This window comes from Desmodus rotundus, chromosome 8 (genome assembly GCF_022682495.2).
Source record: "Desmodus rotundus isolate HL8 chromosome 8, HLdesRot8A.1, whole genome shotgun sequence".
Classification (NCBI taxonomy): domain Eukaryota; kingdom Metazoa; phylum Chordata; class Mammalia; order Chiroptera; family Phyllostomidae; genus Desmodus; species Desmodus rotundus.
The window spans coordinates 85,414,739-85,428,844 of NC_071394.1; the positions used below are offsets into that span (position 1 = coordinate 85,414,739).

The 14,106-nt window shown below is 39.0% G+C and overlaps 1 protein-coding gene across 42 annotated transcripts in view; it reads right to left on the bottom strand.

Annotated features, from left to right (window-relative positions):
• The window catches only part of SLMAP (sarcolemma associated protein), a 153,936-nt gene that overhangs the window by 19,982 nt on the left and 119,848 nt on the right, over nt 1-14,106 (bottom strand). For 38 of the 42 annotated variants that reach the window (XM_071222275.1, XM_045192311.3, XM_071222276.1 and 35 more), the window contains one exon: nt 13,806-13,865. The exons of the other annotated variants lie outside the window; for them this stretch is intronic. In XM_071222275.1, coding sequence (XP_071078376.1) covers nt 13,806-13,865 — 60 coding nt within the window. The remainder of the gene's footprint in view (nt 1-13,805; nt 13,866-14,106) is intronic. 42 annotated transcript variants of the gene reach the window in all.

Here is a 14,106-nt window from a genome sequence, read left to right on the forward strand (position 1 = left end):
ATCTCTATTTGACAACTAATACAGTAATGGTTGATTCAGGCAAGAAGCATAAGTAGATGCTAAAATTAAGTAGGTAAAAGTAGTAACAGAATATTTACATGCCAGTGATAGAATAACTCAGCCTCACACACCTCCTGATATGATGCCCAGTATTATTACTGTTATATCCCTACCAAAAATGCATAGCATGAATCCAATCATGAGGAAACATAGGGTACAGGCAAAATAAGGGACATTTTATAAAATAACTGTGCTCTTCAAAAATGTCAATGTCATGAAAAACAAAGGCAGGAAGAACTGTTCCAGATTGAAGGAGACTAAAGAGACAAGAAAACAGAATGCAACACATGACTCAGGATTTTTTTTTTTTTTTGTCTTACAGGTCATTCCTGAGACAACTGACAAAATGTGAGTAAGGTCTGGATTTGGTAAAGGACCCGTCAGAAATGAAGAATACAATATCTGAAATGAAGAATACATTGGAAGGACTATAAACAACAGGTTGGATGAAACAGGATTGAATCAGCAATTAGATAGACAATGTAGAAAAAAATAACCAATCAAAATAGCAAAAAGAAGAAAGAATTGAAAAAAATTAGGATAGTTTAACAGACTGTTGGGACAATATGAAGCGTAACAACATCAGGATCACAGGGGTAGCAGAGAAGAAGAGAGAGAACAAGGGATGGAGAATCTATATAAAGAAATAATGACTGAAAACTTCCCTAACCTGGTAAAAAAAAAAAAAAAGATACACAAGTCCACGAAGCACAGAGTACCAAACAAGATGGACCCAAAGAGGCCCACACCAAGACACATCATAATTAAAATGGCAAAGATTAGCTCAGCTGTCTTTCCTATAAATTATGGTACATTCTTAGTTATATCATAGCTTATTTTTTCTCCAGAAATAAGAAGATTCCTATCACTGTTTTCTTTTTAGTAATAAATGTTAAATGCATATATGTTTCACATTTCTGCCCCATACTATATAAATTGCACTATATCCATCTAATACAATGCTAGACACACAACGGGCACTTAACTATCTGATTAATACACAAGGTAATCAAAGACTTGCATCTAAAATGTGCAGACTTTTAAAATAATAATCATAAATAAATTAATGAGACAACTAAAGGACTGTTTTATTTTGAGAAAGGGGATCCTTTCATAGATGAAAAATCATTATGTAATCCATCTTGAAGGTCTATTAAACCAGACATTTCTTGTATGCAGCAGAACAAGTCTTTTGATCAGTGCTGTGAAACACAACTAATATTCGCTTCTCAAATTAAAAATAATGGAACAGATTTTATGTTAAGTAATTACGTTTTGGGAGACAAATTCCATTTAGACAATAATGAGTATTACTAACACAAGGATTAAACAAATTAGTTCTCTGTACCACATAATGAAAAGGACCATTTTTTATTTTTAAAAATATATTTCATTGACTATCCTATTATAGTTGTCTCACTTTTTTCGCCCCTTTATTCCCCTCTGCCCTGCATCATTCCCACCATCATTCCCCTACCTTAGTTCATGTCCATGGTTCATACATATAAGTTCTTTAGCATCTCCATTTCTTATACTATTCTTAACTTTCCTCTATTTTGTACCTACCATTTATGCTTCTTATTCCCTGTACCTTTTTCCTCATTCTCCCCATTCCCGCTGCCCCTCCTCACTGATGACCCTCCATGTAATCTCTATTTCTGTGGATCTGTTCCTATTCTAGTTGCTTGCTTAGTTTGTTTTTGTTTTTTAGGTACAGTTGTTGATAGCTGTGAGTTTGTTCTCACTGTACTGTTCGTATATTTGACCATCTTCTTTTTCTAAGTCCCTTTAACATTTCATATAATAAGGGCTTGGTGATGATGAACTCCTTTAACTTGACCTAATCTGGGAAGCACTTTATCTGCCCTTCCATTCTAGATGATGGCTTTGCTGGATAGAGTAATCTTGGATGTAGGACCTTGCCTTTCATGACTTGGAATACTGCTTTCCAGCCCCTTCTTGCCTGTAAGGTCTCTTTTGAGAAATCAGATGATAGTCTAACGGGAACTCCTTTGTAGGTAACTGTCTTCTTTTCTCTTGCTTCTTTTAACTCTCTCCTTATCTTTAATCTTGGGTAATGTAATGATGATGTGCCTTGGTGTGTGCTTCCTTGGGTCCAACTTCTTTGGGACTCTCTGAGCTTCCTGGACTTCCTGGAAGTCTATTTCCTTTGCCAGATTAGGGAGATTCTCCTTCATTACGCTTTCAAATAAGTTTTCCATTTCTTGCTCTTCCTCTTCTCTTTCTGGCACCCCTGATTCGCATGTTGGAACGTTTAAAGTTGTCCTGGAGGTTCCTAAGCCTCTCCTTATTATTATTTTTTTGAATTATTGTTTCTTCATTCTGTTCCAGTTGAATGTTTATTTCTTCCTTCTGCTCTAAACTGTTGATTTGATTCCTGGTTTCCTTCCCTTCACTGTTGGTTCCCTGTACATTTTCCTTTATTTCAGTTTTCATAGCCTTCACTTTTTCCTCTATTTTGCAACCATACTCAGCCATTTCTGTGAGCATCCTGATTACCAATGTTTTGAAGTCATCTAATACGCTAGCTATCTCTTCATTGCTTAGTTGTATTTTTTCTGAAGCTTTGATTTATTCTTCATTTGGGCCATATTTTTTTTGCCTCAGCATGGCTGTTATATAGTTAGGGGCGGGGCCTTAGGTATTCCCTAGGGTGGGGCAACTCACTTCCCTGCATTTTGGCGCTATAAATGGGAGAGGGGACTGAGAGGGAACAATGCCACTTGCTTGGCTCTCACTGGCTTTCAGTCACTTCCTCTGCTACCCACAAGCAAATTGGGCCCTTTTGGTACTGATTCCCAGGTGGATGGGTTTGTGTACATTCTAGGACCCTGTGGGTCTCTCCAACAAACTCTCCCCTGAGGCAGGGAGTTTCTCCTGCTGCCTCAACCCTCACAGGTTTTTACACTCAGAGGTTTTGAGGCTTTATTTCCCTGTGCTGGAACCCTGGATTGCGCAGTCTGTCTTGCTCCCCAGTTGTTCCTCCGGGTTTACCTGCATGCAAATGTAGGACTACCCGCTCTGCCAGCTGCTGCCTTGCCCATACCACTCCTCCAGCTACCACCTTGCTGAGAGTCCTCTCTGCCCTGGCTGCCCCTCTCCACCCCTCCCACTAGTCTGGATGAATGTTTCTTCTTTAACTCCTTGGTTGTTGGACTTCTATACAGTTCTATTTTCTGGCAGTTCTGGTTATTTTTTTGTTTTTAAATTTGTTGTTGTCCTTCTTTAGGTTGTGCAAGGAGGCAAAGTGTATTTACCTACACCTCCATCTTGGCTGGAAGTCAGGACCAACATTTTAATTAGACCAAATAAGATACCATGTACCAAATAAATATATAAATTCTACATTGTATTTAATCATAGAAGTAGAGATATTCACCCAAAATATTTACAAATTAAGTTTAATATAAACACAAATGATTATATCTAAACTAATCAACTAGTTAGTGTATATATCCTCTTTTCAGAAAATCAAATGCCAAATTTTTTTTTTGCCAAAAACAAATGAGTAAATCTTTTTCTGCTAAGGTTGATCAATAGCTCATTACATTTCATATGGTTATGTGGAAAAATACATTATTAGCTTATTGTGGCTTGTGTCCACTCTTATGGTGCCTTACATCTGTCATGGAAAGGGACTTTTTATATTAATCTACTTCACAGGCTTGGGAAAAGCATTGTGATGAGTATCAGTGGAAAGTGTTCAGAAGATAAATGAAACTCTTCCTGAGCCAAATCCATTTTATTTAGATGTGTATGTCAAACAGCAATAAAATTTTTAGGAGCTATGATGGTGTGGAAAGAGCAACAGAATCTACCTCCCCTTTAACACGAACGGTTTATATTTAGAATTACGTGGTGTATAGTATGGGCCAGGGGCTAGCTTTTCTCAGACTAAGTCTAAATTCTGTAAAGAGATCCACACCACACAAGAACTCACTATATGAACCAGCCTTGGCACATGCAATACCTACATAATATCCTAATTAAATTTGTTGTCACTATTTCTTCAGAAGAGTGATTGGAGATTTAACTTAAACTGTGCCTTTTGCTCTAAACATGGCTGACCTGCTACGAACCACCTGGCAAAGGGCCAATCAAAGCATTTTCTCCTGAGTTGTATTTTGCGAGTTTGCTGAAGGCTGATGTAGCCACAACATCTGTTAACTCATCAACTGATAGAAGTGATCTTGAGGCAGCTGGCCAGGTGGGTGTATCCTTTTCCGACTATTAGCACTCCTCTCTCTGGAAGGTCTGGTGGTTGCAGGCTTGGTTGATGAGAACAGTGTTTACAATAGACAAAGACCTTTTTTCTGTCGTGGGTATGTGCAGTCATATGAGATAGTCTAGGCAGCAGCCTCTTATTGCTGATTCTCACTCTTTGCCATTCCTTTTGACCCGCTAGGTTCCTTCCTGACAACTGGATCTTTTATTGGCTACTTTGTCCTCCCCTTTGTTTTCTTCTTTCCCTATAATTTCCCCTTGCTACTATGGCCCACCACTATGCAGAGAATTCCCCCAAAATGGTTAGCTGTGCTCTCCAGGGTTTCCAGCACACCTAAGTAAAACACTATCAACACTATCTTCCATAAGACTGTAGGCTCTGCGTGCGTCTTATCTCTGTATCTCTTAGGTCAATAAATGTCTCAGAAATAAATGACAGCGACTTTCTAGTCCTAGTTTCTGTTGTACTTCTAAGAGCTTTTCTAGTTCCCAGGGTGAAAATATGAAACAAGAAGACCTTTAAGTGTGAAAGGGAGTACTTTTCATAATTACACTGGCACAACAGGCAAACCAGAGCCAACGGTCACCTTTACGGTTCAACATGTGCCAGACCAAAACCATCACTTTCTCACCAGGATACCTCTTCTTCCAGAAATAAACACTTCTTTTAATAACACCACCATCTTTTCAGTCACTCAGGTTCAAATGCTGGAATTGCATCTGATTTTCATTTCTCTTTCATATTCTGCTTTTCAGGCCTATGGATTCCAGATGATTACAAAGCAGAGATGATCAAGACAACACAAGGGCCCAAAACTAGATTTTGTTCTTTTGTTTAAATTTCCACAACAGCCACCCTCATCTAGACTGTCAATGATTACATAAGCCTCCTAATTGACTGCCTTACCTCCAGCTCTACCTGTTCCAATTCATGCAATAAATCTCCCAAAAATATAGGTCTGACCAAATTTTTGTGCTCATAGACACTAAATTCTGCCACAACAATCACCCCAACATATAAAACAATCAAATGAGTATGTGAACAAACTTTAATTATACTGTACTTGTCAAACCCAAACTGTATTATTTAGCATGTAGTTTTAATTCTTTTTAATCCTCACCTGAGGATATGCTTATTGATCTTAGAGAAAGGGGGAGAGAGAGGAGAGAACATCAGTGCAAGAAACATCATTCTATTGCCTCTTGTACGTGCCCTGACTGAGGACTGAAGCCGCAACCTATGTATGTGCCCTGACTGGAATAGATCCTGCATCCTTCTGGTCTATGTGACAATGCTCCAACCAACTGAGCCATACCAGCCAGGGCAATCTTGTAGTTTTTAATATTTCCTTTGAGAAGACATCTTGAATTTCTCTTCTTATAATGCTAGCCACTTAAAACTATACTGATATCGGAGAACCAAGATGGTGGCGTAGGTAGACACACTGCGCCTCCTCGCACAACCAGAACTGACAGAAAATCGAACGGCAAGGGGGTCCAATACCAAGGAAATACAAAATAAACATTCATCCAGACCGGTAGGAGGGGCGGAGACAGGCACTGGGGTGGAGAGGACTCACGTGGCCGTGGCGGGACTGAATGGTGGAGTGTGGGACGAACGTCCGAACACTAGCAGACCCTGCAACCCTACATTTGCACAGATAAACCGAGAGGGCCGGACTCAGAGCGGCGGAGAACGGGGCAGGCAGAGCAGTAGGTAGCACCCTGGGGCCCCACATTCGCACACAGATAAACTGGGTGAACGGCGGCGCGGGGAGCGAAGCAGACTGCGCAACCCAGGGCTCCAGCTCCGGGCAATAAAGCCTCAAACCTCTGATTGAAAGCGCCTGTGGGGGTTGGGGCAGCAGCAGGAGAGACTCCCAGCCTCACGGGAGAGGTCGTTGGAGAGACCCACAGGGGCCTAGAGTGTGCACAAGCCCACCCACTCGGGAACCAGCACCAGAGGGGCCCAGTTTGATTGTGAGTATCGGAGTGAAAGACTGAAATCCGGAGGAGAGTGAGGCGGGCGCCATTGCTCCCTCTCGGCTCCTCCCCCACGTACAGCATCACAGCACAGCGACCAGCATTACCCCGCCCTGGTGAACACCTAAGGCTCCGCCCCTTAAAGTAACAGAAGCGCCAAGACAAAAAAAAAGAAAAAAAGAAAAAAATGGCCCAAATGACAGAACACTTCAAAGCTCCAGAAAAAATACAATTAAGCGACGAAGAGATAGCCAACCTATCGGATGCACAGTTCAAAGCACTGGTTATCAATATGCTCACAGAATTGGTTGAATCTATTCGAAAAGTAGGTGAAAAAATGAAGCCTATGCAAATAGAAACAAAGGAAAATGTACAGGGAACCAATAGTGATGCGAAGGAAACTGGGACTCAAATCAATGGTATGGACCAGAAGGAAGAAAGAAACATCCAACCAGAAAAGAATGAAGAAACAAGAACTCGGAAAAATGAGGAGAGGCTTAGGAACCTCCAGGACATCTCGAAACGTTCCAATATCCGAATTATAGGGGTGCCAGAAGGAGAAGAGGAAGAACAAAAAATTGAAAACTTATTTGAACAAATAATGAAGGAGAACTTCCCTAATCTGACAAAGGAAATAGACTTCCAGGAAGTCCAGGAAGCTCAGAGAGTCCCAAAGAAGCTGGACCCAAGGAGGAACACACCAAGGCACATCATAATTACATTACCCAAGATGAAACGCAAGGACCTACATCCAAGATTACTGTATCCAGCAAAGCTATCATTTAGAATGGAAGGGAAGATAAAGTGCTTCTCAGATAAGGTCAAGTTCAAGAAGTTCATCATCACCAAGCCCTTATTATATGAAATGTTAAAGGGAGTTACCTAAGAAAAAAAAGATCAAAAATAGGAACAGTAAAAATGACAGCAAACTCACAGTTATTAATGACCACACCTAAAACAAAAACAAGAGCAAACTAGGCAAACAACTAGAACAGGAACAGAACCATAGAGATGGAGATCACATGGAGGGGTGTCAATAGGGGAGTGGGAGAGGGAGAGGGAGGGAAAGGTACAGAGAATAAGTAGCATAGATGATAGGTGGAAAATAGACAGGGGGAGGGTAAGAATAGTGTAGGAAATGTAGAAGCCAAAGAACTTATAAGTATGACCCATGGACATGAACTATAGGGGGGAATGTGGGAGGGAGGGGGTGGGCAGGATGGAGTGGAGTGTGGCGGGGGAATGGGACAACTGTAATAGCATAATCAATAAATATATTAAAAAAAGAAAAAGAAAAAAAACTATACTGATATCAATAAATTCTCCAAAAGTCAAGAACAAGCAAAAAAAAAAAACCTATAATACTATTATCACATTGAAAATATTTTATTAATTCCTTAACATCAAGTATGCATTTAGTATTAAAACTTCCTCCTTTGTCTCAAATTTCTTTTGCAGTTGGATTGTCTGAACCCAAACAAGGTTCACACATTGCATTTAGTTGACACGTCTATTTTTTAAATAATTTTTTTCTATTATTGATTTTAGAGAGAGGGGAAAGGAGGGAGAAAGAGGGGGAGAGAATCATTGATGTGAGAGAGAAACATCAATTGGTTGCCTCTTGCACACACTCCGAACCTGCAACCCCAGCATGTGCCCTGACTGGGAATCAAAATCACGACCTTTTGGTTTGCGGAACAATGCTCCAACCAACTGAGCCACATTGGCCAGGGCAGTTGCCACATCTCTTAAATCTCTTTTAATTTATAGTATCTGCCATTCCTCTTTCCTTTTCCTCCTCAAACCTTGTAATTTACTTGAAGAAGCTGGTTCACTGTCCTACAGAATTTTCCACATTCTGATTTTGCTGCTGTAGCCCCACCACATCATTTAGAATATGGCCCTAGTTGTTTTATATGTCCTGCAAGTTGACCAGATTCGGGTTCAGTTTTTTTTATTATCGAATGCATTATATGTGGTATGATACACTGTCAGGGTCATCTCAAATGATACTTCTTCCATCAAGCTCAAAGTGCCTTCCTTCCCCATCTTCCAAAATTTGAACAAAAAGAATTTTAAAAATCTGAACATTCTTTCTCCTTTCTTTGACTCCTAATGGCAACATTCACCAAGAAGCCGCTTATTATTGTAACTTCTCTATCACCATTTGACTAGAAACTGCTCAAACTCCAAGGACAGTCTTATCAGACTTTGAAACTATGAGAGGCTCTGGCACAGTTCTCTAAATAGAGCAAACTTGCATTCGATACTACTTGAACTGAATTCCAGTTTTCACTTTATTGTTTTCTGGGGGAAATGATTTCTAGAATATAAAAACATGTGGTTCAAGCCACATCTTTATTTCTCTTTCAAAAGTGGCATCAATTGGTTGAAAATGATTACCATTTCAGAAAAGGTACTATAGTTATCATCCTTTTATTTACATCTCCTGGTGAATGTTTAATCTATTTTAGGTGATTTTCTTAATCCTAGATGACTAACAGGAAGGTAGCACACTATAATTCTAAGTAAAGATTGGCTATTTTTTAAAAAGGAAAAAATAAAATATGAATATATAGTTCAAGAAGTCAGGCATAGGGTTTCAATGAGGAAAATAAAGGGACTACTTAAGTGTAGTTTCTTTCTTCAGTTCTAAAGGTTAACACTGTGGTCTAATAATTTACTCTTCATTTAAGAAAAATAAAATCTGTTAGCCTACTGAATTTATACAGATTACACAAAGCACAACCACACATAATCAAGTATAACCCAAATGTCTCTAATAAGTGGGAGTGAACACACTATTTTAAGAATTTATACAACTCTTACAAAAGAAAAAAACAACAACAATGGATTAAACAACTGTTAAGGTCCATGGTGACTCTTTCTTGGAGACACTTCTAGAATATGCCTGCCTCTAAACTGGCTGATTTTTCTTTACATCTAATCAGTGCCTTAACAGTCTGTTCTTAAAATCAAGCTGCAAAATCTTTCAATAGGTGTCGATAAAGATACTACTTCATTAATAAAAATTGGCAATCATATAGCAAAGTAAGACACCTTTGGGGGTTATGTTTTTGTTTTTGTCACCTTAAAGTAAGTAGGGAATTCTGACCCATCTTCACCAATGGTATCCCAAGCAATTACTAGCAGCATTGGTACACCCACCCTCCTTCCACAGGCACCTTGCATTTCCAGTCTCTTTCTCTCCCACAACTTTCCCTTTTATGGGCGCTTGTACAGATATGACTTGGCCTTCCTGTGGTACTCAAGGATTTAAAGAAAACCTTCCCTGACATGTGGCAAAGTAACAAATAAACACAACATCATCATCATCACTATTATTATTATTAAAGATCTAATTGGCTTTATTAAGTGATTTATGAATTGTCCCACATCCCATCTAGCAACTAGAAGGGAGCTCCCTATTAATTGGTAAAGATCCACCACCACTGACTGCTTCCCCCTAAAATATAAAGTAAAAAATATTTTTTTAAACCTCACAATCTTATTCAATTAATGAAAAGTTACTCTCTAACAGACAGGTCTGCTTTAATCATCACCATCATCATTACTATCAGTGTCTTCATTATGGTGGTAAACATGTTATATTTGCAACACCATGGTAAATGCATTATTTAGTTTAATCCTTGCATGATTCTATGAAGTCAGTTTTTCCCAGTTTGACGAATAAAGAAAAACTGAAGTACAGAGGGTTAAGCAATTTGCCCAAGGACATATTACAAATAAATGGCAAAGCTGAGATTGAGCTAAGAGCTGTTTGACTCTTAGCTCCTTGGCTAGAGTATTACTTTCCAATGTTCTTGGTTTTACAACTTTGATTTAAGAGGTCTGTTGTTAATTCATTCAATAAATATCTGAGTTTTGCTGAACAATTGGCATTGTGGTAGGCAATAGGATAAAAATAAAATTTAGAAAAGACTGACATAAAATTACAAAACCACTAATAACAGTTGAATATAATTAACACAGTCATAAGTGCTACTTATAAATCAATCTGAACTTGACTACTAAAAAGATTTCTAGGAGATTTCAATAGTAAATAAGACTGTTAAAAACAGCTACTTTTGTATGACAGATTTTCATTACTCATTTGCCTCCCCTCTATGTTCTCACAAAGGCCCAGGAGCTCTGACATGTTTTCAGTTAACAACTTTTTATATAATAACAGTATTGCATTTCTGCAAAGAATAAAAAATGCTCCAAGTTAAGATTTCTAGACTATACAAAAATTACCTTAGATTTATTATTACAACACTAGAAAAAAAAAAAAGCATGCCTTATCAACACCAAAGGTCATCTGAGAGGAGTGCTGGAAACTATGCTGACACTTAAAGACAAGTTGGCAATTTGTTGCCTGGGCCACTAATCCTCAGGGCTTCCCTTGTTAATGGGATTCAATCGATGGTGGCTCAAAGAGCCATGTGAGCTTCAGTATCCAGGGGAAAGAAAACAGGTCAGGATGCCTAGACTAAGTAACTGTAGAGGTAATCTCTTTGTTAATCACCCTCAATCCCCATCATTGCACAACTAGGCCAGCAGAAAGGTCATTCAGGGTGAAACTAAGGCTTCCTTATATAATCCAAAGCCCAGGGTCTGGACTAGGAGATCCCTTAATAGCCCAGTGAGAAGCATAAATATTTCTACATAGACAAACTTCCGGAGGCTGCTTCCACTGCTGATTTCAAAGAGCTGCCTCATGTCAGTCCATTGCCACCAACATGTCTAACCGACTGGTCTGAACTTCCACGCCAACTTTTCTTGTGTACAATAAGGCAATAGAAGAGAGTCTAAATGCTGATAACCACAGATTTATAAATAGTCCAACCCAAGGCACATTATTTTAAAAACACTTCTGTAAGTGCTGATGTATTTCCTACCCATTTAATTCTTAAGAAGTAATTATGAAGAATTAAATGTATTTCTGGACTTCCAGTCAAGATGGAGGTATAGGTGGATATACTTTGCCTCCTTACACAACCATAAGAAGGATCACAACTAACCTCAAAACAAAAAACACCCAGAACTGCCAGAAAATCAAACTGTATGAGGTCTGAAAACCAAGGATTTAAAGAAGCTATATTGATCCAGATGGGTAGGAGGGCGGAGACAGGGAGTCAGGGCAGAGAGGATGTGGTGTGGCTGCAGGTGATGCAGTAGCGGCCAATGGAATGGGAGGCCCCACAGTCACGTGTGGTGGATAAAAATCAGAGAGATACCCAGGGAGCGAGTATCCCAGCCCCAGGCCAGACTGCGCAGCCCAGGGTTCTAGTGCCAGGAAAATAAAGCCTCATAACTTCTGCTGTAAAAACCAGTGGGGTTTTGGGATGGCAGAAGAAACTGCTGGTCTCTCAGGAGAGTCCATTTAAAGGGTCACACGGTCCTACAATGTACGCAAACCTACACACTCTGGGAATCACCACCAGGGCAACAGCTAGAGGGCCACCAGTCTCACATGGAAGTGGATGAATGACAGGAAGTGGGGTGAATATGAGTAAGCCTCCAGCAGCTAGGCAGTAGCACTGTCCCCCCTCCAGCTTCACCCCCACATAGAGAGCAACAAAGCAATGTAGCAGGTTGCCCCACCCTGGCAATCACCTAAGGCTTCACACCACACAGCATATCAGGTGCGCCAAGACAGGGAGTCAAAGCAGCTCTATCTAATGCACAGAACCAAACATAGGGAGGCTGCCCAATTGAGAAAACAAAGAAACGTGGCTCAAATGAAAGAACAGAACAAAACCCCAGAAAAAGAAGCAAACAAAATGGAGATGGCCAACCTATCAGATGCAGAATTCAAAACACTAGGGATAAGGGTGCTCAGAGATCCCACTGAGTATGGTAAAAGCATAAGGGAAGATATGAAGGTTACACTAAGTGAAATAAAGAAAAATCCACAAGGAACCAATAGTGAAGGGAAGGAAGCTGGGGTTCAAATCAACAATTTGGAATATGAGGAAGAAATAAACCGTCAACCAAAACAGAATGAAGAAACAAGAATTCAAAAAAATGAGGAAAGAAAAAGAAGACTCTGGGAGATCTCCAAAAGGGCCAACATCTGAATCATGGGGATACCAGAAGGCGAAGAGGAAGAGCAAGAAACCGAAAACTTGTTTGAAAAAATAATAAAGGAAAACTTCCCTAATTTGGCTAAGGAAATAGACATACAAATCCAGGAAGCATAGAGAGTCCCAAACAAGTTGGACCCAAAGAGAACCACAGTAATACGCATCATAATTAAAATGCCAAAGGTTAAAGATAAAGAGAGAATCTTAAAAGCAGCAAGAGAAAAGCAGAGAGTTACCTACAAAGGAGTTCCCATAAGACTATCAGCTGATTTCTCAAAAGAAACCTTTCAGACAAGAAGGGACTGGCAAGAAGTATTCAAAGTTATGAAAAGCAAGGACCTACAACCAAGATTATTCTATCCAGCAAAGCTATCACTTAGAACTGAAGGGAAGAAAAAGTGCTTCTCAGACAAGGTAAAGCTAAAGGAATTCATCATCACCAAACCCTTATTATAGGAAATGTTAAAGGGACTTATTTAAGAAAAAGATCAATTCTATGAACATTAAAATTATAACAAGCTCAGTATTATAATTATAACTATCAACAACTGAATCTAAAAAACAAAAATAAAAACAAAAACTAAGCAAACAACCAGAACAGGAAGAGAATGATAGAGATCACATGGAGGGTTATCAGTGGGGAGGGGGAAGAGGGAGGATGGGGGAAAAGATACAGGGATTAAGAAGCATAATTGGTTGATACAAAATAGACAGGGGAGGTTAAGAATAGTATAGGGAATAGGGAAGCTGAAGAACTTATATGCACAACCCATGGACATGAACTAAGGTGGGAATTGCTGGAGGGAAGTGGGGTAGTGGGCAGAGGGGGCAAAGGGGGCAATCTTTGGACAACCGTAATAGCATAATCAATAAACCATACTTTAATAAAAGAAATAAATGTACTTCTTATTTAGAAGCGAGACAGTGAAAGGATTTATTACATGCACTGCTTGTTTTAGTCCCAACCAAACTTTCGAGAAGACTGTTCTAAGAAGCTGGTATCTTTATTAGGAAGGACCAGAAATTTACAACTGCTATCATATGATAACAGAAGAAATAGGTAGTTTTTTTCAAGAAAGTTAATGTTTTCACCTTTTTCTAATATATGTTAAAAATGGTAATGAGTTTCTATCAGAGACATCAAAATCAGCACAAAAAACCATAGCTGCATTTCATATTCTACCACTTCCTGTTCTGCCCTTCATAACCTAGACTGGTACAAATTACTTTACAATTTAAATATTTTTGCTTGAAGTACTGGCACCAACACCAACATTTTAAATTTTAGTTCCTCCTACATGTCAGGACCTATCTTAACCTTTTAACTAAAACTTAAAACTTCACATTATACATGGAATTGATTTTGTGGCAAAAGGTAAATAAACCTGATACCCTGGTTTGAAATGTATTAAAAACATGTTAAAGTACCTTTTAATAGGGACACTTTAGCAAGTGGTTCATTTAGGTCTTGCTCATCCATTTGGGCATCTACAGGGGGAAAGAGATAATTACAAATAGTAGTCATCTCTAACAACAAGTTGTCACTATCAAAATAAATAAATGAAATTTATACTCCTATTGTATTTGAACAGTTGAAATTTATACAGCTATTGGATAGATTTATGAACATATCCAAGATTAAAAAAATATGACTAGATAAATGAAAGTATTGCTTTTACTTCAAACACCAAGTTTGCAATCCACCCACATTAACCTGCATATCTAAACT